Raw genomic sequence first — 22,803 nt, forward strand, 5'->3', positions numbered from 1 at the left:
CAATCCATCATGGCAGAGCTAGCATCACCAGCCGCCCCGATTGAAATCTCTTTTCCCCTCCCCAAAGCCCTGCACACGACCGCACATATCCATCTCTCCTTCCTCGACACCTGCGCCATGGTCTTCCTGGCCACCTCCACGCCGGGTGATTCCGCAGGGAGTATCAAACCCATGGGCAGCTTTATCTACGCCATGCCGGATGTGAGTTCTCTGTTCTTCTGTCCTTTCCTTCTATACTTTCCCTTCCTCTCCCACTTCCCTTGTTTCCGCACCATATTCCATCGATTAAAATAAGTATATCTATATCCATAGTATACCCATCCACCAGTGGCAAAACCACTCTACATTGATCAACCCCCCATTATATCTTATCATCGCACCTCACCTTCCCTACCCCCATCGACTCAAGAACCACCTCCGCAATCCCACACCACCCTATACTTTTCTACTATCCCATCATCCCACTACTACCCCCCTCCCCCCTCTCCTCACAATAAACCCCAACCCATAAAACAATATACACTAACACTAACACAAACCCCCAGCGCACCAACCCCCCCTCCACCATCTCCACAACCATCTATTCCACCCCCTCCAGCGTGGAATACACCACCCGCATCGCCAAAATCCTCGCCCGGCGGATGAAAGTCCCCGTGTACGTGGGCTGTAGCATCGACCCCGTCGGGCTGGGTCTGCTTGTCGAGGAGGAAATGGAGGGTGTGCGAGGGATCGTGGATGTGGTGATGCGGAAGTGGGAGGATCGGAAGTAACCACCACCACCACTACTACTACTAACAACATCTAGTATTTGACTAATGAATACATCTCGGTGTTATTCTACCATTTACTTATATTCCTCCGGACTAAGACGGTTCGTCGTTTGGGAGAACGTTGTTGCTGTTGGGGTTTGTTGGGAGGGTTGGAGTTGAGGGGATTATATAAGGGAGGGGTTTATTCTGAATGACGAGAGAGAGGGAAGGGTTGGGAGAGGGATTGAACATAAGTATGCGATTGGATCATATTGGAGTTAACTATGTTTCATAGTTGGGTTGTTAATTTATTATTGTGATTCTGGGTTCTTTTCGGTGGTAAGTTTGGGAATGATTCGTGTTCGTGTTCTTGGTTGGGGGTCAGGCTTTTCGGTGATGGAGAGGGTTCTTGAGAGGAATGGTCACTTAATGGACGTTTATACGCAGATGTACGGAGTCTCATGTTATAGATGATTCATTGAAATTGGTCCTCTACATCCTGGGTACCATAGTAGTATAGTGATCAGGTGATACCGGCCATCGGAGATTCCGACAAGCCCCTCCGAACGGACGCCATGTGGGCACTGGCGCCCATGACAAGACTAATGAAAACACACGGAGTCACCCTCTCAGCCCATGACGAATGCTGGCTTCTGTGTGGCCAGTCAGCGGAATAGTCAGCTCCGGGCCCATCCTGGTAGCCGGGCACGTCCGCATCCTGCCGTTCCGGCCAGCACGCTCGCTCAGCCCTTTCGGAAGAGAGATGAAACACAACGGCCCTGCTCCGGACGGCTATCGGAATCAACTCCGAGCCCTTCGCTCGGGGCTAAGTTTTGGCGTGGTCCTGGCGCGCTGACTTACCTTTGTAGGACATGTAGACGTCCTTAGTCCCTCTGCGGTCTTTTTCGGTCGCCGTTAGCTTGGCTAATAGTATCTTGTCAGTGGGCAGCAGCAGTCAGCCGGATGACTGATAAGCATGTCTAAGCAACTCCTGTTCCTGCAACCACCCCGGTTCGTCCGTCAACGCCATCTCTAAAAAGAAGCACGACACCTCGTCCGCCAAAAGCGAGCAATTAGTTCTAGTCAAGTTGGGGACTCCTACAATCCGTTGGGACGCCCGAGTGGGTATGGTGTGCATATCTGATTTGCGCCAACTTGCTTGGGGCTCTGGACGGACGGACATATCCATTTGCATGACAGTCCATGCCAGATTAATCTAATGACATCTGTATAGAATTGTCGAGTGAGCCGAGCTTTCCGAATGATTTGCTGGACCTAAGAATTCCAGGAGAGAGCAATAAGACGCGACGGTATTCCTCACAAGCAACTTGCGTGCGGCTTTGCCTTCTTGCTTCCATCGGAGCTCTTGAGTCGCGTCTTTGTTTAATTGCGTCGGGCCCATCCACCTGGGACATACGAATCAAAAACGCCGCGCTCTCTTGAGCGATATGCTAAGGAACGACCGATTCTCGAAGCGTGCCTCGGAGAAGTCCTCCCAGCTAGCGCATTGCTCTAGATCGGGCATGAACAGACTCGCTTAGATAGGGGCTGGCGGCATGTCTAGATCCGAAACAGATGCAGCGCTCCCATACTGGTCGTTGATGCTGCCCGTGAACCAATATGCGCCGGAAATTGCATGAAAGCGTCGCGCTCAGGTGGCGCTGCTGGCTTCCGCGAAGGAGTCTGTCATTAAAGACCTCGTAAGCTTTTGTCCGGTGGTCTAAGGAGGAAACCCTCCCTCTGGAGGATACCTCTGATGAGTAGCTGCAGTATCACAGTTAAGAAGATCTAGAGCGTCTTGATTGCCGCAGCGCAAGAGTAATCAATCATCTACAGGTTGGCAGTAACCCCAGCCGTGCCCAGTGGGCTGTCTGCTACCGAAGCCCTCGCATGCGGCAGGAGATGGCTCTTGCACCTGGGCAGCGAGCACTGGCTGGAGTCTCAGTCCGGCTGGAGGACGGTATGACCTCACGAGTTGGGATGGTAGGAAAAATCTGCGGCGCTGGTACCATAGTAAATTACGACGACCGGGGATGATCCGACCATGAGGCCGGCCATTAAATATCGTCATGCATGGGAGGTCAATGCAGGGCCCACGTGGACCGTCAAGCTTGAGGCCATCCGTCATTGGGCCGACCGAGTTGGCGCCGAGGGCCGAAGAGGGGGACAGCACGGGAAGGGAGGCGATGAAACAGGCGGCCAACGGGACCCTTCCTCTGCTTAGTGTTGTTCGCCTTTTTTTCTTTTCTGGCCCTGTGGACTGGTGCACTGGCGGTGGGTGGGTGGGTAAGGCAGGAAAAGGTTAGTTGGTTCGTTCCGGTGACGGAACTCACCGAGTGGCGGGAGTGCCTTCGTCTAATGTCTCTAGAGTCTGGACGATTGGACGGGTGTCTCCGCCTGGGCTGACCGGGACGCGAACAAAACCCCCTCACGATTCACGAGGATGGCCAGCCTGGCCAGCCCGGCGAGCCAAGCCACTGGTCTTGGTGGTTGAGAGGTGAATGAATGGTGACGAGCGAAGACCGGATGGGGTGCAGCGGCCGAGTGTCACGGGAAGGGGCCACATGGGGCCGGACCCTGACTCTGACTAGTCGATAGTCGATAGTCGATAGTCGATAGTCGATAGATGGTTCCTCTCCAACGCCTCCAATAAGCACATCCACTCGGCCATACTCCAAGGGGACTCTTTCCCGCCCGGCTGCCGGAACACGGCCAAGGGCAAATGCAACCATGACTGCTAACTTTAGCTAGCAGCTGGCGACTGGCTGACAGGCCCGGAAGCAGGATGAGAGGGGACCCCCATGATGATTCTTGACCACTGGCCAAGAGGTCTTTCCGAAAGGATCCCAATCCTCCGGATGTCATACGTCGTAGTACGATCTCACGGGATTTTCCCCTCTCGTGACCCAAGGGAGTCTAATTTGCAATTTCACTCCTTTTCCTGTTCCACTTCCGGGTCATTCCCCCCCATGCCGGCCGGGGTCTAACCGTATCGTCGCATCGTTGAGATCTCGGTTAGAACATCCGGCCATGGTACGTTACATGGGATCGGAACATGCCCTAAAAGACATGCAGTCACTAGTCCTGCCAATTTCGATGAATCGCGTGCAGTTGAGATGAGGAATTTCCGGTGGAGATTCTTACTATGAGATACCTCCTCGGAAACGCACTCAACAGGCATCCGCATCCACGGGCGGACGATATCAGCACTGATCAGGCATCTGAGCACACGGCGGATGCGGGGACCCATTCCACCAGCATCATCTCGACACGAATTCTAGGTACTCCGTACTCCGTAGTTAGTACTAGGTAGATGCCCAGCTGGACTTGTCCAGGTTCCTGAGCCGGGCATCCCGCCAACCCAACGCACCATCATGCAACCAACCCGCAGGGGTCAAAAGACAAATCCTTTCGCGACGGCCGTGCCTCGCGACCTCTGACCTGCGACGTGAGTCCTACCGGGCTGTGCAGCTCGCCGTGCAGGAGAGATGGGTCATTGGGTCGTCCCGACTGGACGCCTACTTGGCCTAGGTCCGGAAGGCCAAAGAAGAAAAAAAAAATAAAATAAAATAAGAATGGATCACGAAAGAGGGGGGGGATGCGTAACCTGCGCCGAACGACGACACCGCCCACCCAACTAAGGCGTCCGGATGTTGTCCGTCTGTGCGATCTCCCCGATCAGATTGGTTGGGGATATCATTTCCGCTGTGGACAGGGCAGTTATTAGAAAGACCGGCATGCAGCAGGATCCATGATGCGGCTAGAGCTCGTGCCTCCGCCTGCCTTGCCTGCGCAGGCACGCGGCGGCCATAGTCGGCCCTCGGTCGAGGGGTCGTCGAGGGCTGGCCGTGGGATGAAGGAGGCCCTCGTGCGCCCGGTATGCAAGTACTAGGATGTAGGTACCAGGTAGATGCATTCTTATTCTCGTCGCCGGAACGAGGGAGCCGAACGTCAGTAGGTGCCTAACCCAACATCCGCATCAGCAAGCCACTCAGCAGCCTACGATACCATTCCGACAGCCTGCCTGCTGATAATCCGTGCGACAAGCAATGGACCCTGTTTCCACCCTTCCCCCTTCCCATAATTTTGGGATCGACACGGCTGTAAGCAGTCCAGCTTTGATGCCGCGCCGAGACGCAGACACTACTGGGATAGGGATAGGAATAGGGATAGGCAATAGGGATAGGGATGCCAAGGTCGACTACTCGAGGATAGTTTCTCGCCCGAGTCGACGGCTGTCTGCCGGGCAATAGAAACGGGGCCCAGATCATTGGCCCAGGGCCCGGCCGGGCTACCGTAGTCAGCTACTAGTCAGTGGAAGCTAACGGGCCAGTGGTCGACAGGCTGACGGGGTTGGGGGGTGGAAATGGACTTGATACGGTGGCCACACAAGCCTCAAAAGCAGCCAGAAACAAATTGCGTAGGAAAGGGCGCCAAGCGAAAATTCTGATGGCCACCGAGGATCCGACTAAGCCTCATTGAGCAGGAGTCCATCTGGCTGGCGAAGGCTCGAAGCCCGAGAAATGCCATCATCCATGATCCAGGCGACCCGATCTCGACCAGGGACGATAAAGATGGGCCGGAGATTTTTCGCCGGGCGGATTTCTCCGTGGTTTCCGTGTTTCGTCCGAAGCTGGGGCTGGCGTCACTCGTCCGACCTGCCTCGCCAACCAGTAGTAAGATGTCGAGACTCGAGAGATCATGGCCTCAGCCACAGTTGAACCAACCGCCTTATTATCATCATGGATGTGGTGGTGCTGTTATTATTCACCATCGCGTAATACGCAGGATTGGTGGTGGAACTGACCACGGTTGCTGCCTCGTGCGCCCATGTGGCTCGTCCAATGGGCTCAGTCCGGAGGCGGGATTCCGAGTTGATCGTCAGAACGATGCTGAAGATGTGGTGTCGCCCTTGCACATTCTTTCGCCGAGAGGCGCTCAAATATTTCCTGTGTCGCACGATGTCTTGCGCGAGGCGTGCAGTACGGTTTACTGTCCGACAGCCATGCATTCTATTGGGGGCCATCAGACTGTGCGGCTCGATGGCATGGCGCAGAGTATTCCCAAGCCATCGTCTTGCTCAGGGGAACCGCACAGACTCCATCCTTCAAATCGGTGAAGAGAATAAGAATAGCAATAGCGATCCTTCTCAGCCTCCAATGATCACGTAGCCCGGCGGCCCATCGTCCGGTGGTGAAGGTAAAGCGGTTTTGACTTTCCATGTTCCCGTCAACCGCCAGTCATCAAGCCGTCACTGCTGGGAACCCCCCAGCCCACTCCAAACCACTCGGCTTCGACCATCAACCCCCATCCATGGATGGGCAGTCCTGCTGCCGTACACCACAGGAGTTGCCGTGATGATCATCAGCGAACCACGGCTTCCCAGCTTGCACTTGGCTGAGCAGCCAAGCCCATCCGCCAGGCGTGCCAGACGACCTGATCCATGTACCATGTAGCGTCGCTTACTGGGAAGCCGGAACCCTCCTCAGCTGCAGGTCAGAATTTAAGCACGGAGTTGCTCTCCGTATGGGCGATGTCAGAACCATAGCTTGATTCCATCATGGCCGAGCCTAGGTACCCATCCGAGACCGTTCTCCGTCCCAACCTTGGACTCTGGAGCTCAGCCATTCCGCCCTTTCCCTTGGTGGGACCGTGGACCGTGGATTTTTTAAAAAAAAAATAATAGAAATAAAAATAATCAATAGAGGAAAAAGGATGACGGACACGTCGTGATCCCATGGAGTCATAGCCCGGTACAGGACACTGCCACTGCCGATCTCGGGATACTTCCAACCTAGCTAGAGGTCTGATCCTCTACTAAGAACTGCCAGTTCAACAGCCGATGGGCGATTGCAAAAGAAAGTCCAGGCTATCCAGGTGCAAATCCATTCAAGCGCGCGAAACGGCGAGCCCAACACGGGAGCTTGTACAGTAGTGCAGCAGAAGCGACGACGGGCCGTTACGACATCGGCTGGCCAGGCTGAAGATGGTGAATACTCCTGGGGGGGTCAAGGGACTAGGGAGATGTTCGTCAACCAACTGCGGTAGGATTCAACAATCCGCCTAGGCCAGGAAATCAATCAACAATTTAGAGTAGAAACGATCAAACAAAGAACCCGCCAGATGGAGCTGTCCGTAGGGCCCTGTTAATTTAACGGAAACATCGCATCGAGCATATTAATAGGAGAATCAACATTTTTAGCAGTGGTCCACTGGGGCAGGTCCCATCTTAATCGTCATCGTCATCCCGCTCGTGTTGCCCCTCTCCGACTGATTGGGAGAGGTCCGGTAGAACCAGAAAAAAAAAAAGAAAGAAAGAAAGAAAAAGGAAATAAAAAAAAAGAAATGTCAAAAGAACAGAAAATGGAAAAGAGGGGAGACGAGGGGGTAAGGGTAAAAATGAGCAAAACCGAGCAAGAAAAAGGAAAGTCAACCCACCAGTCAATCAACGGAACCGGGGGAAAGGCTGTCGGCAACAGATTCCTAAGGATAGACTTCTGCAGTAAGCTCAGTTGCTAATCTCCGCCCTTCTCGATCCGATTTGAGAAGGCAGCTGGCGTCGTTTCAGCCATGTTTTTCCTGCTCTGTAACCGGGGTCAGCCGAGAGACTTTCGGAGTCGATTCCTGGGCATGGGAGGACCCTGGCGAGATGGAGCTCTGGCACGCCATCCGAGTCTGGGTCGCATGCAAGTGTGGGCATTCCTTCATCGGTTTAAATACTTAATATACTCCATATTTGCGCCCGTTTCCCTTTCCCCCTGGATGGAACTGGCTGGGAGCATGTTTGTGCCTCGTAGTTGCTGTAGCTGTCTGTTTGTGTCTGAAGAGTTGGTGGTGGTGTTGGTGGTGGTAGTGATGGTGCTGAAGAGAAAATTCCCAGCGAAAGAGACATACAGTAGAGGGGCAATCAATACTGAATCATCAATCAGTTCCTCATTCTCTTGGAAAGGGAAACCCCCAATTAAGAGAGAAAAAAATAAATGAAATAATAATAATAAAATGGTAAAATAAATCAGAAACTAAAATTACATCGAATTAACTGCGAGAAACGAAACCAGAGGCTCCGAAGGGTTCGTCGATTATGCGTCCATCATCCATAGTATGACTGACTGGCTTATCATCCCTTCCATGACTGACTGCCTGCGATTTCTTCTATATTCACTTCACTCCCCGGTCTGTGTCTGGCTGGCTTGTTCTTTCTCTCTTCCCTCTTCCTGGCTCTGCTTTTCTCTCCCTCTCCATTTGCCAGTCAACTCAACTCATTAATTCCTAATTTTCTTTCCTGCAACCCTCCCCCTAGCTTTCCACCCCCCCCTTCTCTTTCCATACCATTCATCTGCCTCCATCAACCACTGTCTCCTTGCCCTGACTTGGGCTGACTGACTGGCTGGCTGGCTGTTGCCCACGTTCCTTGCAGCCCCTCTCCACCCACCTTGGTATTGATCCTCGATCTTGTATGGCTTCATCGGCGCCGACCACATCCATCTGTCCGCTCCAACTACCGCAACACTACCGCTTCTAGATGACCCCACGGTTCCCCATCGTCCCAACTTAACTTTCTGGTCTGGAACACCACAACCCTGTGGCTCGGGTTATTGGCGCGATCGCAAACACCATTTCGCCACTGCAGCAGCCCAGCGTCCCGATTGAATCCCATCCAATCCACTTTCCCCTCCCCGGCAGTGGGTTTGTTGGCGCTCGGGATTTCTGCCATCTATCGGGAATCCAAAAAATTTCCCTCCATCGGCATTGTCGCCGCGCAGCTATCCCTAACACTAGTGCTCCTTTGAGTTGGGACTCAATAGGAAGAAGCTTTCCCATCACTGCATCCGGTGGGATTCTGCTTCTTCCTCGCTTCACCTCCCTCGGACGAGCGGGCATCGTCTGGCCCGCCGCTTGCTCCCACCTGTTCCCCCCAGGTTTCCCCTTATGAGGTTGCATTACGGGTGTCGACATGCAGGCGCATTACTACCACTCCTCGACTAGCCCGAACCAACCGGGAGGGTCGTATGAGCTTCCTCCAGTACACGCGGTGACCTCGCCTCCGGCGCCCTTCCCATCGCATGGGCCCGCGGCTCCTCTTCTTTCCGCTCCGCCGAGTCGACCCGACAGCGGGTTGCGCATGGCTCATATACTCCAGCCGTTGGCACAGCATATGCCCAACCCCCCGCCGCCACAGGTCACGAACGCTCCCGCCTATTCGCGTTCGTACGAGTCTAGTGGCTCCCCTGCAGAGGGCACGTCCATGCTACCTGATGCGCCGCCGCTGAATGGCCCCGGGCTGCTTCAGCCCGTTGGCGGGGCTGGTGCGGCTGGTCCGCACGTTCATCACCAAGCCCAGCAGCCGTTGCAGCAGAAGAGAGCGTATCGACAGCGGAGGAAGGACCCCAGTTGCGATGCCTGTCGGGAACGCAAAGTCAAGGTACGTTACGCGGCATCTGATGTTACCCGGGTTGTCGCATTGACCCAGGTTGGCTCATTTCGATTAGTGTGACGCTTCCGAATCCTCCAGTTGCACAGAATGCACCAACCGCAAGGTGCGCTGCCAGTTTACCAAGGAGACCAACCGACGCATGTCTTCAATCAAGTTCGTGCCGTGGCCGTTCTATCCGTGAGAATCTTGCCATTCTAATGTGCCAACAGACAAGTCCAGGACCTTGAGAAGCAGCTGCTATCAACCAAGCAACAACTCCACCAACTTCGGTCAGGGATGCTCAGATCCGACAATCTGATGGATCTGGATATCGACGGGGCGGGCCAACCTCAGTTGAAGCTTCCGGACGTCGGGTACCGTCCCCCGCGCCGATCACAAGTGCAGGTGATGCAGGATCTCACCGAGGCTCGCGCCAACCTGCGAAAATATGGGAGAGGTATCTTGAGGGTGCCCCCTCCATACCGGCAGCAGGGTCCCAAGTCCTTGTTGTCCACCGACCCTCCCCCGCTTCCCCCGAAGGAGGTGGCCAATCGTTTGCTGGGCCAGTACTACGCCTGCATCCACTCGGTCCTGCCAGTGCTCCATTGGCCCACCTTTGTGGCTCAGTACGAGAGTGTCTACCAAGCCGGAACGCTGATGGGTGTTGCCCGGGAATGGGCAGCGGTACTGTTCGGAGTCTTGGCCTGTGGGTGTCTACACACTTTGGAGGCAAATCGGGAACAAGAAGGCAAGGAATTTGTCAAAGTCAGTTGCGGGGTGATCGATGTGTGGCAAGACAACTTCACCTTGGACCAGGCACGGGCGGCGCTGCTGGTCAGCATCTTCCTGTACGAAGTGAATTCGCAGTCGGCGAGCTGGGTCTGGATTGGATCCGCGATAAGAGTTGCGCAGGAGATTGGACTACACCTGGAGTCAGGGCCCTGGTCCCCGCTGGAAGGCGAGATGCGAAAGCGGTTATGGTGGGGAATGTACACGTGGGATAGGTATGAGTTGCTGAATGTGGCCGATCGCTGGACGTATAACTGATTAGACGTGGCAGGCTTCTTGCTCTGGAGATGGGAAAACCCGTCCTCATCAACGACCAAGACTGCGACGTCGACCTGCCCTGCCCCATCGATGAACAGTACCTTTCGGATGGCAGTGTTGTGCCAGAGAGCCCGCAAACCTCGCCACTACTCGCCACCATCCACGTTGTTCGATCAATCGGTCAGCTGTCGCGCACCTTGAGAAGTTCCATGATCAGCCCAGGAACCCTCGAGACGTTCGAGCGACACTTCAACACCTGCCTAGCAACCTTCCCTCCCCAGTACCACCCTAAAGCCGACCAGTATCTCGACCCCCGCACGCTAGCCCCGATCCTCTACCTCCAGAATGCACGACTTATCCTACATCGTCATAATATCTCTCCTTCCTGTCCACCCGAGGCTCGATCGTCAGCCTTGGACTATTGTGTCTCTACCGCCCATGATACGGCACGCCTACTCTCGCGCTGTATGCGGCCCCCGTCCAGTCCCGGGCATGGGTTTGCGACCACGGGCGGCGATGAGTGGAGGCCATTGCTGGCCTCCTCCGCAAGTACCATGTTGTGTTCACACCTCTGGCGCTGCATTTTGTTACTCCTCTTCCGCCAGGAGTACGCTGCGGCTCTCGTCTGTGTTCAGGCCAGTGCTGCCATTGGCGATTCGCGCGCCGTGAATTCTGCCTGCGGGCGCTACCTTGCATTCTTCCTCAAAGTGATGTTGGACCGGCTGCGGCGCAACGAGGTGACGGTGTTGGAGCGGGATGAAGAGTTGATGGCCTATGTATCAGGTGATATGCAAGGTAACGCTGAGGCTGGTTGGGTCTGGCAAGGTAGTGAGACCGGTGTTCAGTTGGAGGCGATGTCTCCCAAAATCAACAGTCCTGTCGCGCACTCCCATACTGAGAGTAATGACCGAGCCAACGGCGGGTCGGAAAGCTGGGACGGCTGGAAGTGGGTGGAGCAGACGGTGCAGTACCTCAGCGAAAGACACCAACAACCGCAAGACCTTCAGCACCGGTCGAAGCCCCTGGATTCGATGTATCTTGGACCGGAAGCAACCAACCCGAGCTCCGATGCGACGACGCCTCAGTCGAGCTCGTCTCACTCGCGCATGACCATCGCGAGCATCATCTAAAGATAATGCGATGAAGACCTTTCCTACCATGGCGGGTGCAGCACCCGCCTTTCTCTGATTGACACGGGGCGAAGCCGTCCCTGCCCGGGAAATCAGTTGTACTATTTCTACTTGTATTATCGTCGAGGCGATTCTGTGGCGCCCCTACAGGCATGTGAGATGAGATCATGGATTACGAATCAGCTGCGATGTTTTCAGTCACGTAGATAATGTTGGAATCTTGTATACAGTACACGCATGTATAGCCGCAAGCTAGAACTACCGCTTCCCACACCACGGATACAGTAGTATATACCATTAGATAGATGAACTCAAAGACTTAGGTCTCCAAGTTAATGCTCCGACCAAACCGAGCATACAACGCGACCTTCAACTGCTGCAATTCATCGCGCAAATCCCCCAACTTCTCCTCCAACGTCCCCACCTCAGCATCGACCTGCTCCGTCGCTGTTGACAGCAGCGACTGGGCTTCTTCCAGGGGGAGCTGGAAAAACGCATCCCCGATTTTGTACCTGGGGTTATTGTTAGCACACCTCTGTTCCTTACAGGATAAATGGACGGATAGATGCAGAGGAAGAGGAAGAGGAAGAAGAAGAAGAAAGAAAGAAAGAACATACGGAACCAACTCATCCTCATCCGCCAATTCCAGCTCCGTGGAAATTTCCTCCAGATCTTCTTTATCTTTCTGTTGGGGGTGATTAGCAAGCATTCACATAAACATCCACATCATCGTCTCCCTCCCCAAACAGTCCCAGCAATAATCACTTTACATAAAATAATCCCAAAAAGCACATGCATAAATAGAGGGAAAAAGGGAGGGGATAAACGTACCATCTTCAACTTCAACTGCTCCTCCAGCATCGTCTCACGCTGATGCAGGCGACTAAAGCGATTAATCTTTTCCTGATCCTCGCGACGGACTTCGTTGTCTTCGCTGCCCGTGAGGGCTTCGTCTTCTTTAGAGAGCTGGAGTTCGTTTGTTAGTTGGGGATGTATGGGGTTAATTGGGGGGAGGGAGATTGTACGGACCATGCGAGTTTGCATCATCTTGGCGGGGTTGTGGTGGTGGTGGATGTTGATGTTGATGTTGCTTGAGGGGCTCGCTCTGGCTTGTGATGAATGATTGATTATTGTTCGGTGGAGGGGTGCCGATAAGTGTGGTGCCTGAGGTTGGGGATTTCCGGATTGGGAGGGGAGGGTGGTCTGTGCGGTGGGTGCCTGAGGTGGGATATCTTGAGATGCACATGTGTACATACTACTACTATGTATAGTTATACTATGTAGTAGGTTGATTGCTGTATGGTCTGCCGTGTGGCACGATAGGTATGTATCTGTATTGACTAAGGATAAGGGTCCATTATCTAACTGGTCGCTCTGTGGTATAGAGGTGCCGATTGCTTCATCTGGGATACTTCCAAGCGTCTCAAGGACTACCGGTAGACTACCCCGTGGGTAGACTCATCTTCCTGTTCATGGATCCCTCCCTCCCTGGAGAATTACGCTGTCTACGCTGTCTCTCGCGGAATAGCGAGCTGGTCGTGTGACATCATCCCCGTCAGGTGCTCGCCGCATTGCCGATCGCGTTCAGCCGCTGCCACGAGAGACGTCTGATCGCCATTCCATTCTTCGTGCTCCGTCATCCTTTCCGGTCATCTGTGTCCGCTAAAGAAAGGGCGGTTTGAGTGGCATTGGGGTGGTGTTGATGACTTGATGCTCGCATCGGAGAAACCAAGAGCGCCGGCCACCGCATCGCCGACATCCGCTTCGGGACAGGTCCATCCTCACCTTGGCTTCTCCATCATCCTCTCGGGGCATCCTCGCGCCTCAGACTATAGACTAACGCTTGAAACACAGAGCAGTGGAATCTGCAACGCTCTCCTGGCTGATTGTTTTGCCCTCGCATCTACCACCCACTGTTGAGCTGAGCTCCGGTCATCCCCTCTGCTTCACCCGACCGTTTCGTCCCTCACCATCAACATCACACAGCTCAACCGCCACCATGCGAATACCCTCTAGCCTCTCGACCCTTCTCTTCTCCTCCGCTCTTCTCCCTAGCCTCGCCTCCGCCTCCGGGTTCGACTGCCAACACATTAACGTCGACAACTTCAAATATGACCTCAAGGCTCTCGGCGGCGTGCACACGCTCTACCACGTGGACGAGACGGAAGAATACATCGTCAACACGACTTACGTGCTCAACATTTGCAATATCCTCAAGGGTGCCGCTCACCGCGGACATCTGAAATGCCCAACCTCCAAGAACAGTACGTCTTCTCCCTCCCGCACCCTCACAACCAACCCCGTCACTAACACAAGCACCAATCCACCCAGTCTGCGGCTTCCAATACAAAACCGCTCTCGACAGCCACAAGGAAGAGAGCACAGTCTTCCCCATTGTCGGCCTAGACCACCTAGGCCACGGCTCCAAAGACCCGGAAATCACTCGGTTGAAGAAACTCGATTCCTCGCGGGAAGGTCTTCTCGTCAAACTCTCCGGCGGCGAGTACTACGATGAAGAGCAAAAGAAGAAAAAGGACGCCGGCGCCGTCATCGAGTTCCAGTGCGATCCCGACCGGTCGGGATTGGAGGGTCTGCAGACCACCGAGGACACGGAAACGGAGGAGCGCCGACGCCGTCGCGCCGACGAGAACAACGGTGACAATAACGAAGGCAATGGCACCATCCCGCTGGACGAGCGCAGTCTGCAATTTACGAGTTTTGGGCCCGCGGATGATGACTCCTACGTGCTCAAGTTGAATTGGAGGACGCGGTACGCGTGCGATAATTACAAGGATGAGCCGGATCGGCAGACGGGTGATGGGTCGAGTCACTGGGGGTTCTTTACGTGGTTGATCATTATGTATGTTCCCCTTCCCTCCTCTGTCAAGGTCTATCCTTTCCATCCCATGGAAATGCCCTTTTTCAAACACTCACTAACACACTACTCCTAACAGCCTCTTCCTCTGCATCGCCGCCTACCTCATCTTCGGCTCCTGGCTCAACTACAACCGCTACGGCGCCCGTGGATGGGATCTCCTGCCACACGGCGACACCATCCGCGACATTCCCTACATCTTCCAGGACTGGCTACGACGGGTCGTAAACACTCTTCAAGGAACGGGGACAAGAGGCGGCTACAGTGCTGTTTAGGTACGGGTTTAGTTTCAGAATGCTTCTTTCCCTTGCTGTGGTTTAAGCTCGAGATGGGTTGATTTGGGTTGGGCCGGGTTGTGGCTTTGAGTGTTGACGATTTGCCTCGAGAAGGCTAGTATGTATACCGTTCTATCAATAAGATTTCTGTCTTGGGTATGACTTTATTATCTCTTTGATGCAGATATCACTGTACGGTAGACCTTTCCAGTTTAGTTAGGCGTTAAACATAGAGGCGAATTTTACACTCCAAAGTAAAACAAATAATCCAATCCAATCGACCTAGAACCACCAGACAACTGCCCAATTTCTACGTAGAAGTGGATAAAGAAACAGCGAAAGCAGAAGCAGAAGCAAAAAATAGACCTAAACGCTCCACCCACTCACTCCCCCCCCCTAGCTTCCACATAGCAATCACTAAATACTTATCTACATAGTATCCATCCCCCATCCCCCATACAGGTAGGTTCCTATTCACCCATCTACCCATCTACCTAGAGACCACATCCTATCCCATCCCATCCCAATCATTCAACCCATCAAATATCATCGCAGAACTCGACAACAAGAGGAATACCTTCAATATAGACTCTACAGAAAACGACAAAAGCGTCGCATAGACCTCTAAGATACAGAAATAGAGTATACTAACGATATCGATTATTGACAAAGTACTACGGAGTACTCCGAAGGGATAACTTGCTGTTGGGGGTAGATATCCGTCAAGAACCCACGTAGACCAAAAAGGAATATAACCCTTCCAGCCCCGGGCGTAGAGGGTGGAATATAGTATAACTCAACAATAGCTAGCTAGATTTTCATGTCTGAGTTGATGGGTTGGTGGATGAAGGGTAGTAAAGTGATACTAAATAGGGGAATTGAATGATGATGATGATGATGATGATGATGATAACGTAAGGTAGGTGATAGGAGGATCTGCAAGATGGTATGGATTTTATTAGTATTTAGATTGGTAGAATTGATTTTTATTTTGGCTTATCTTAGAGAGATGGTAGATAGATAGATTGTGTTGGGGTTAATTGCATTATTCTTCTTGTGCGCATTATTTCGGGATTTTTAGGGACACGTAGTGCTGGGAGTTTTGTGCTAGTTATGCCGGATTGGTGGTGTGTATATCATCACCACCAAGTACGGAGTAGATAGGCTTCACTCAGCGAGTACGGAGTACACAGCACAAAGCTACAAGCACGGGCAGATAAGAAAATATTCTACTAGTAGTTGATTCAGTCTCCCTTCCTTAGGTAACGCAGGCTCGACAAAACGAATAAGAATCATAACGGAATCGATCATCATCACATCAAATGGCGTCATCAAAGCTAAGGATTCATCATGCCTAGCATTCGGCACCCAACATACCAGCCAAGTTAAAAGAGTGGATAGCCCCTCTTTTCTGCTCCTGCACAGTTACTTAAATTCATCGTCCTCCCTTGCCTCTTACCTCCCACCTTGTTCGCTTCTGGGTGGGTGGTTCGGCTACACACGCATGGCGAATTGCTTCATATACAAGTAATCCGCCATGTTGGCGTCGACGGCTTTACGGATCAGGGCGGCGCCCTCGGGTCCGTATTTCTTGAGCCACTCGGCGTCCCATTCTTCTTCGGTCTTGACGGGATGGGGCTGTGGTGCGTGTTAATCGATAACCAACGACGAGACTGACTCTGCAGGGGGGACTGATGACTTACGTGCTTTCTAGCAACCAGACCCTTCGATTCGATCGCATCGTTGTGAAATCCTCGCCACTTCTCGAACGCATCCCGAGCGTACTGGTGGTCTTCCGCGGTGTCCCAGTTCAGCATGTCCGGGGTGTACTCGAGTCCTACGCTGCGACAGAACGCCTCGATCATAGGCGCCGGCTTCTGGAGCATATCGTCGGCGTCGACCACACAGATCTCCGCCCCGGATTCGTGTCCGAGCCCGTTCGTCACCGGCCGGAGCCGGTCGTCAATGTCGTCGGCGTCCCGTTCTTGCGTCGCGATATGCGGACCGATCAAACGCACGCTACGCAGATAATCGAAGGTGCGACGCACCTCGTCATACCCGGCCTCGGAGAGGTCATAGTTGTGGAACCCCGTCACGTCACTGAGGGGTGGGATGGTACAGCGGTAATAGGAAGGGACACTGTGGTGCGGATCGCGGATCAGGAAGGCAAAATGGAACTGGGAGAGGATCTCCGTGGGCATCACGGTGGGATTGCCTGGCTCGGGCGCCGTGTCGTACGGGTACGGCTCCCGCTTGGAGGGTGTCACCTGTGCGAGGCTGTCCAGCGCAGCGTGGCCATGGAGGCCATTCGTGGCGCCGTTCAGCTGCTGGTGATGGTGGCCGTTGGCTTGGGCGCCGTTGCTGGTGCCGTTGGCGCCAACGGCCGGGAAGGGCGTCTCCCCAGTCGACTCGGTCCCCACGCCACGCTTGATCCTGTTCAACGATGGCGCGATGCTGGCCGGCTTGCCGTTTGGAGGGAGGAGGTAGTGCATGATGTCCTTCATGAAGATACGCTTGCCCTGCGGTTGGTAAGTATCGTGCTGGAACCTAGTAGAGTAAAAAGTACGGTGCTCGTAGGAAGAGGGTTGAGATCCGACGCCATCTGGCAGACGACAGCGAGGTACTACCTCGGGCAATCCGAGAAGGAGAATCGCAAACTTGATCGGAGAAAAGGGCATCTGGTTGCCTGCGCTTCCCGGACGTTCCTACGGTGCAGCAAGAACCATCCGGCCGGGCGCATTACGACAGACAGGGAGGAAACACAGTGTAAACCGGGGAAAAGGGAAAGGAAAAACGCGATCAAAAGAAGGGTCGGACCTCAGAAGCTTCGCGCTCGACTCGATCCAGAACCGTCTTGAACGTCGACTGGCTAAAGCCGCTGTCCAGACGGGCCTGTTCATCGTTGGCGAATCTGGCCGAGAGCCGTTCGGGCCCGTAGTAGAAGGCATCGCCGAAGGGCTCGTGGATGCACTGGATGGTGTCTCGACGAGTCATGAAGACCTGGGAAGAGTCAGCTGCTCTGCCTGACCCTCCGAATCCTCAGGAATGCGATCACGCGTACTCGTTCAAATGCTGTGGAGCATGCCCGGGGGTGGGTGGCCACGAAAATGGGTTTCTGCGACATGGTGGCAGAGGTGATGATGGGGTGAGGACCCGATCTGGCTGGTGACGTGAACTGAACCTTTTCGGATCCAAGTTCGACAAGATTCTCAGTGCACACTACTTATGACCAGGGAATTTCACCGCCGGCGTAGGGACTGATGGGACAGTTGCCCCGGTTCAAGGACCAAAGGGCAGAAGAGGGCTGCGGGAGGAGCGTCTAATCGATGCAGAGATCGGCAAGAACAAGCCAGTGCAGGCAGTCGTTGATCCAGAGACAGGATTGGATTGGGCGAGCAAATACAGAGAGACCCGTCGAGGAGGGAGCCGATGGAGGAGACTTTATAACCAGCCGGGCTGAAGGGCAGCAGAGGCGAAGTATCGGCGACCTCCACGGGCACAGCAGCCATCACGAATAGAAATGTCTGATCGAATCATGCCCTTGGCTTCATCCAGGACCAATGCCATGCCCGGCAAAACAAAACAGGGAAGGTTGACCCGTGGATGGACCCGATAAGCAAGTCCTACGAGGCATGAGGGACAGTAGTACGAGCGCATATCCACTACTGTCCAACGGACCTGGGCTAGTCGAGGGGTTTAAACGTAATTGCTTTTCGGGGGCCCCTCTGCTATCCACAATGGTGGCCAGAATGTTGAATTAATCCCGCACAGGGTGGTGGTGCTGCTTGGGGTCCAGAGCGATGTCGCATTTTTCACGGCATCAAAGCCGTTTGTGCTGTTCTGATGTGTCATGACGTGGGCTGCCCGAAAAGTTGACTTCGGGATGTCATCGGACCCCCTGCGACGAGTCCAATTACGATCTACGCCTCGCGCCCTTGATTAGATAGATCTTGGAGCAATCAGGTCGGGCCCGGCCCAGTAGGCTCGAGCGAGTGCCTTGACCATGGACCAGAGGCTCCGGAAATACGACCGTCGGTGGCTCAACAAGGCTGACCATCCCGGGTGGTGAGGGGGGTTTCCACTGCTTGACGTCACGCACGGGCCTGGAATGACCTGACCATGGACTGCACGCCGGCAATAACAGGAGGCCATTATCGAGGCGCAGATTGGATGGGGAAAGGAGGAGGAGGCGGCGGGGGGGAACAACAGGGGAGGAGAATTATCCGGAGCTGAGGGATGCACATGGGATGGATGCAGCCCGGCTGGCTTCGGGGCTCACGATCTCTCGTCAGGAGAAGACCTGAAAAAAAGCATCAGCAGAATGTTCTCAGCAGGGATAACACTCGCTGCTCGGGAATTTCATGGACCACCACCACCACCACCAGGAACTCTAATCCCGGCCAGACCAAGTGGTGGCTGCATGCCAATCAACGTGGGGGGTTTTCTTTATTCGCTGGAGGGAACTTGGCTGTGCTAGACTGGCTAGTGTCGGGGTGGGTTCCTGAATTCCAGGAGGACAGTGGGATGATCTGGTTGATGATCGTAGTGCTGTGTAGTGTGTAGAGAGTGGATGCTCCAAGGAACTGGACGTTTCGAGTTGAGTCAAAGTACGCAGGAGTAACTACGGAGGACTACAGAGTACACAGTACGATGTAGACGCCGATCCAAAGTGGCAACTGGCCAGTGTCCGGTCACCTGACCGGGCTGCCAGCCTGAGAGATCAGGTCATTAATCAGGCCAGAAGCACCGGGCCGCTGCACGTGACTTCCAGGCGCCGCACGATTCTTCTGGAAGGCGGTGGAAGTTGCCGCCGTGTCGTCATGGGAAGATCCCACGATGCCCGACTTGTTTGCTATATTAAGATAAGTAGCCATCCTCATGGCCCTCGAGGCCTCTCACCAGACACTTAACGAATAATCAGCAGACACACCCACATTCCTAGTCCTCCTCGCGCCTCATCTCCCAACTTTCATCTCTTCTTCCTCCTCATCCTCCCACCTACTCAACGCAATTGATTTCCTACTTACTGCACACACACATCGCGTTCCACCATGAACGGCGCTCAATTCACAGACCGAGCCAACAAGGCCCTGCTGGACTCCAGCAGCTTGGCTGAACAATACTCCCACTCGCAGATCCTTCCAATCCATCTCGCCGTCTCCCTGCTCAACCCCTCTCCAGATGAATCCAAAGATCAACAAGCTACCGCCCATCCATCCCACGAGACCTCCTCTGCCCCTCTTTTCCGCCAGGTCGTCGAACGCGCCCACGGCGACCCACAACTTCTCGAACGAGCTCTCATGAAATTGCTGGTCCGCCTTCCCTCTCAAGATCCTCCACCCGAGACCGTCAGCGTCTCTCCTGCCCTCGCCAAGGTCATCCGTTCTGCCTCCGACTTGTCCAAGACGCAAAAGGACAGCTATGTCGCCATCGATCACCTCATTCTGTCGGTCGCTCAGGACTCCCAGGTTCAGCGAGCACTGGCAGATGCCAGCATTCCCAATATCAAGTTGATCGACAATGCTGTGCAGCAAATCCGCGGGACGAGACGGGTCGACTCGAAAACCGCCGATGCCGAAAGCGAGAACGAGAACCTGAAGAAGTTTACCATCGACATGACTGCCCTGGCTAGAGAGGGCAAGATAGACCCCGTCATTGGCCGTGAAGAAGAAATCCGTCGGGTGATCCGGATCCTCAGTCGACGAACCAAAAACAACCCGGTGCTCATCGGTGAGCCCGGTGTCGGAAAGACCACCATCGTCGAAGGACTGGCTCGTCGGATCGTGAACGCAGATATTCCCGCCAATCTAGCGCAATGTCGACTACTCTCTCTCGATGTTGGCTCGCTAGTTGCAGGCAGCAAGTACCGGGGTGAGTTCGAAGAGCGGATGAAGGGCGTTCTGAAGGAGATCGAGGAATCGAAAGACACCATTGTTCTGTTCGTCGACGAAATCCATTTGCTCATGGGTGCCGGGTCCAGCGGTGAAGGTGGAATGGACGCTGCCAACCTGCTGAAGCCGATGCTGGCGCGTGGTCAGCTGCACTGCATTGGTGCCACTACATTGGGCGAATACCGCAAGTATATCGAGAAGGACCAGGCTTTCGAACGCCGTTTCCAGCAGGTCCTGGTCAAGGAGCCCTCGGTATCGGAGACCATTTCCATCCTACGTGGTCTCAAGGAGAAGTACGAGGTACACCACGGTGTCAACATTCTCGACGGCGCCATCGTCTCCGCTGCCGAGCTGGCTGCACGCTACCTGACAGCACGCCGGCTCCCTGACTCGGCCGTGGACCTGGTTGACGAAGCTGCGGCTGCCGTACGAGTGACCCGCGAATCTGAGCCCGAAGCGTTGGACAACCTGGAGAGAAGGCTCCGCCAACTGCAGATCGAAATCCATGCCCTCGAGCGGGAGAAGGACGATGCTTCCAAGGCCCGTCTCGCGGCGGCCAAGCAAGAAGCGGCCAATGTCGCCGAAGAGCTGCGGCCGATGCGCGAGAAGTATGAGAGCGAGAAGCAGCGCAGCAAAGCCATCCAAGATGCCAAGATCAAGCTCGAGTCCCTCAAGGTCAAGCGAGATGAAGCCGAACGCTCCGGCGACACCCAAACCGCTGCCGATCTCGAGTACTACGCCATTCCCGAGACCAATGCCCTCATTGAGCGACTCGAGACAGATCGTGCCCAGGCCGACGCAGAGCGGCGGACGCGCCAGGGCGAGGCGGGCGAGGCGTTGCTTGCAGATGCAGTCGGTCCCGACCAGATCAACGAGATCGTGGCCCGTTGGACCGGTATCCCTGTGACGCGGCTCAAGACCACCGAGAAGGACAAGCTCCTGAACATGGAGAGACACCTGGGCAAGATCGTGGTGGGCCAGAAGGAGGCTGTGACCTCGGTTTCGAATGCCATCCGACTCCAGCGATCCGGTCTCAGCAATCCCAACTCACCTCCCAGCTTCCTCTTCTGCGGTCCCTCTGGAACTGGTAAGACCTTGCTCACCAAGGCCCTGGCGGAGTTCCTCTTCGACGACCCCAAGGCCATGATTCGCTTCGATATGTCCGAATACCAGGAACGGCACTCACTTAGCCGCATGATCGGTGCTCCCCCGGGCTACGTCGGTCACGACGCAGGTGGCCAGCTCACCGAGAGCCTCCGTCGTCGTCCGTTCTCCATCCTCCTCTTCGACGAAGTCGAGAAGGCCGCCAAGGAAGTCCTGACCGTTCTCCTCCAGCTCATGGATGATGGACGTATCACCGATGGACAAGGCAGAGTCGTCGATGCTAAGAACTGCATCGTGGTCATGACCTCCAACCTGGGCGCCGAGTTCCTTGCTCGCCCGACCACAAAGCAGGGCCGCATCGATCCCCAGACGCGCGAGTTGGTCATGGGCGCCCTCCGTGACTACTTCCTTCCTGAGTTCCTAAACCGCATCTCCAGCACCGTCATCTTCAACCGCCTCACCAAGCGCGAAATCCGCAAGATCGTCGACCTCCGCCTGGACGAGGTCCAGAAACGATTGGAGCTGAACGGTCGCAATGTGATCATCGACTGCGACGATGAAGTCAAGGACTACCTGGGCGATTCCGGATACTCTCCCGCCTACGGTGCTCGTCCCTTGGGTCGGATCATCGAGCGCGAGGTTCTCAACCGTCTGGCCGTCCTCATCCTGCGCGGCAGCATTTGTGACGGCGAAGTCGCCCGCGTCGTTATGCGCGATGGTCGCATCGACGTGCTCCCCAATCATGATCTGTCAGTCGACCAAGACGAAGACATGGTGGACTCCGATTCGGACGCTCTTGCCGAGATGGAAGACGGCAGCGGTGACATGGACTTGTACGATGAGTAAAGCGACTTGGCTGATAAAAGTTGATTGCTTGCGCTGGATGAATGGCTGCAACTGTTCTCTTACGATTTCATGATGATATGATCGCTTGTCTTATTTCTCTTTCTATTTACATGTCTACTTCTCTTTCTCTTTACATTTTTTCTTTATCTGAACATGCATCTGCACTTCCATGCTGGAACTGATTGTACAGTCGACCTCGTTTGTATTTAGCTACCATGATGCATGCACTTGTCCATATACACTAATGATTCATCGGTTGAACCGAATACCATGCCACATATGTTGTGAAAAATACCAATAGCAAAGCATTTAGTAGTACTATGTAATTCTTCCATATCAATTTTTTGCTTCTATCTTGGCCTTTGCAGCCCCTAATCCCTTACCCATCAACATACACAATACAACATCATTTCAGAGACTTATTTTCCCGATCAATTCGTAAGCGTAAGCGTAATCGTAAGAGTAAGAGTAAG

General features: G+C 54.3%; 6 protein-coding genes across 6 annotated transcripts; 4 read left to right on the forward strand and 2 right to left on the reverse strand.

Annotated features, from left to right (window-relative positions):
- Positions 1 to 9: 9 nt before the first annotated feature.
- On the forward strand, positions 10 to 770 carry BO80DRAFT_440820 (proteasome assembly chaperone 4 family protein; the record flags this gene model as incomplete). The annotated part of the gene is made up of 2 exons (XM_025721151.1): positions 10 to 201; positions 546 to 770. 2 exons carry the CDS (start codon positions 10 to 12, stop codon positions 768 to 770), a joined length of 417 nt encoding a protein of 138 aa, XP_025579547.1.
- Positions 771 to 8,703: 7,933 nt separating this feature from the next.
- Positions 8,704 to 11,339, forward strand: BO80DRAFT_431200 (transcription factor domain-containing protein; the record flags this gene model as incomplete). The annotated part of the gene is made up of 4 exons (XM_025720729.1): positions 8,704 to 9,171; positions 9,239 to 9,360; positions 9,393 to 10,166; positions 10,223 to 11,339. The coding sequence occupies 4 exons, from the start codon at positions 8,704 to 8,706 to the stop codon at positions 11,337 to 11,339; spliced, it is 2,481 nt and encodes an 826-aa protein (XP_025579548.1).
- Positions 11,340 to 11,534: 195 nt separating this feature from the next.
- BO80DRAFT_498933 (tubulin-binding prefolding complex subunit GIM3) lies at positions 11,535 to 12,563 on the reverse strand. Its single transcript, XM_025724157.1, has 4 exons — positions 12,369 to 12,563; positions 12,171 to 12,305; positions 11,957 to 12,024; positions 11,535 to 11,851 (listed from the first exon to the last, which is right to left on the reverse strand). The coding sequence occupies exons 1-4, from the start codon at positions 12,384 to 12,386 to the stop codon at positions 11,659 to 11,661; spliced, it is 414 nt and encodes a 137-aa protein (XP_025579549.1). The 5' UTR covers positions 12,387 to 12,563; the 3' UTR covers positions 11,535 to 11,658.
- Positions 12,564 to 12,969: 406 nt separating this feature from the next.
- BO80DRAFT_421282 (autophagy-related protein 27) lies at positions 12,970 to 14,756 on the forward strand. The gene is made up of 3 exons (XM_025718569.1): positions 12,970 to 13,603; positions 13,671 to 14,199; positions 14,294 to 14,756. The coding sequence occupies exons 1-3, from the start codon at positions 13,339 to 13,341 to the stop codon at positions 14,487 to 14,489; spliced, it is 990 nt and encodes a 329-aa protein (XP_025579550.1). The 5' UTR covers positions 12,970 to 13,338; the 3' UTR covers positions 14,490 to 14,756.
- Positions 14,757 to 15,706: 950 nt separating this feature from the next.
- On the reverse strand, positions 15,707 to 17,010 carry BO80DRAFT_421283 (uncharacterized protein). Its single transcript, XM_025718570.1, has 2 exons — positions 16,193 to 17,010; positions 15,707 to 16,127 (listed from the first exon to the last, which is right to left on the reverse strand). The coding sequence occupies exons 1-2, from the start codon at positions 16,991 to 16,993 to the stop codon at positions 15,984 to 15,986; spliced, it is 945 nt and encodes a 314-aa protein (XP_025579551.1). The 5' UTR covers positions 16,994 to 17,010; the 3' UTR covers positions 15,707 to 15,983.
- A 2,435-nt stretch (positions 17,011 to 19,445) lies between these two features.
- Positions 19,446 to 22,670, forward strand: BO80DRAFT_131278 (ATP-dependent Clp protease ATP-binding subunit). The gene has a single exon (XM_025713580.1). The coding sequence runs from the start codon at positions 19,541 to 19,543 to the stop codon at positions 22,328 to 22,330; it is 2,790 nt and encodes a 929-aa protein (XP_025579552.1). The 5' UTR covers positions 19,446 to 19,540; the 3' UTR covers positions 22,331 to 22,670.
- The last annotated feature ends 133 nt before the right edge of the window (positions 22,671 to 22,803 follow it).

The sequence above is a fragment of the Aspergillus ibericus genome (assembly GCF_003184845.1).
Source record: "Aspergillus ibericus CBS 121593 unplaced genomic scaffold BO80scaffold_3, whole genome shotgun sequence".
In the NCBI taxonomy this organism is placed as follows: domain Eukaryota; kingdom Fungi; phylum Ascomycota; class Eurotiomycetes; order Eurotiales; family Aspergillaceae; genus Aspergillus; species Aspergillus ibericus.

Coding starts and splice junctions, on each gene's coding strand:
- BO80DRAFT_131278 (XM_025713580.1), top strand. CDS start 19,541: ATGAACGGCGCTCAATTCACAGACCGAGCCAACAAGGCCCTGCTGGAC.
- BO80DRAFT_498933 (XM_025724157.1), bottom strand. Junction 12,025..12,170: donor AGCAGTTGAAGTTGAAGATG/GTACGTTTATCC, acceptor CACCCCCAACAG/AAAGATAAAGAAGATCTGGA. Junction 11,852..11,956: donor GATGAGGATGAGTTGGTTCC/GTATGTTCTTTC, acceptor CAATAACCCCAG/GTACAAAATCGGGGATGCGT.
- BO80DRAFT_421282 (XM_025718569.1), top strand. CDS start 13,339: ATGCGAATACCCTCTAGCCTCTCGACCCTTCTCTTCTCCTCCGCTCTT. Junction 13,604..13,670: donor ATGCCCAACCTCCAAGAACA/GTACGTCTTCTC, acceptor CAATCCACCCAG/TCTGCGGCTTCCAATACAAA. Junction 14,200..14,293: donor TTTACGTGGTTGATCATTAT/GTATGTTCCCCT, acceptor TACTCCTAACAG/CCTCTTCCTCTGCATCGCCG.
- BO80DRAFT_421283 (XM_025718570.1), bottom strand. CDS start 16,993: ATGAAGGACATCATGCACTACCTCCTCCCTCCAAACGGCAAGCCGGCC. Junction 16,128..16,192: donor GTCTGGTTGCTAGAAAGCAC/GTAAGTCATCAG, acceptor CACGCACCACAG/CCCCATCCCGTCAAGACCGA.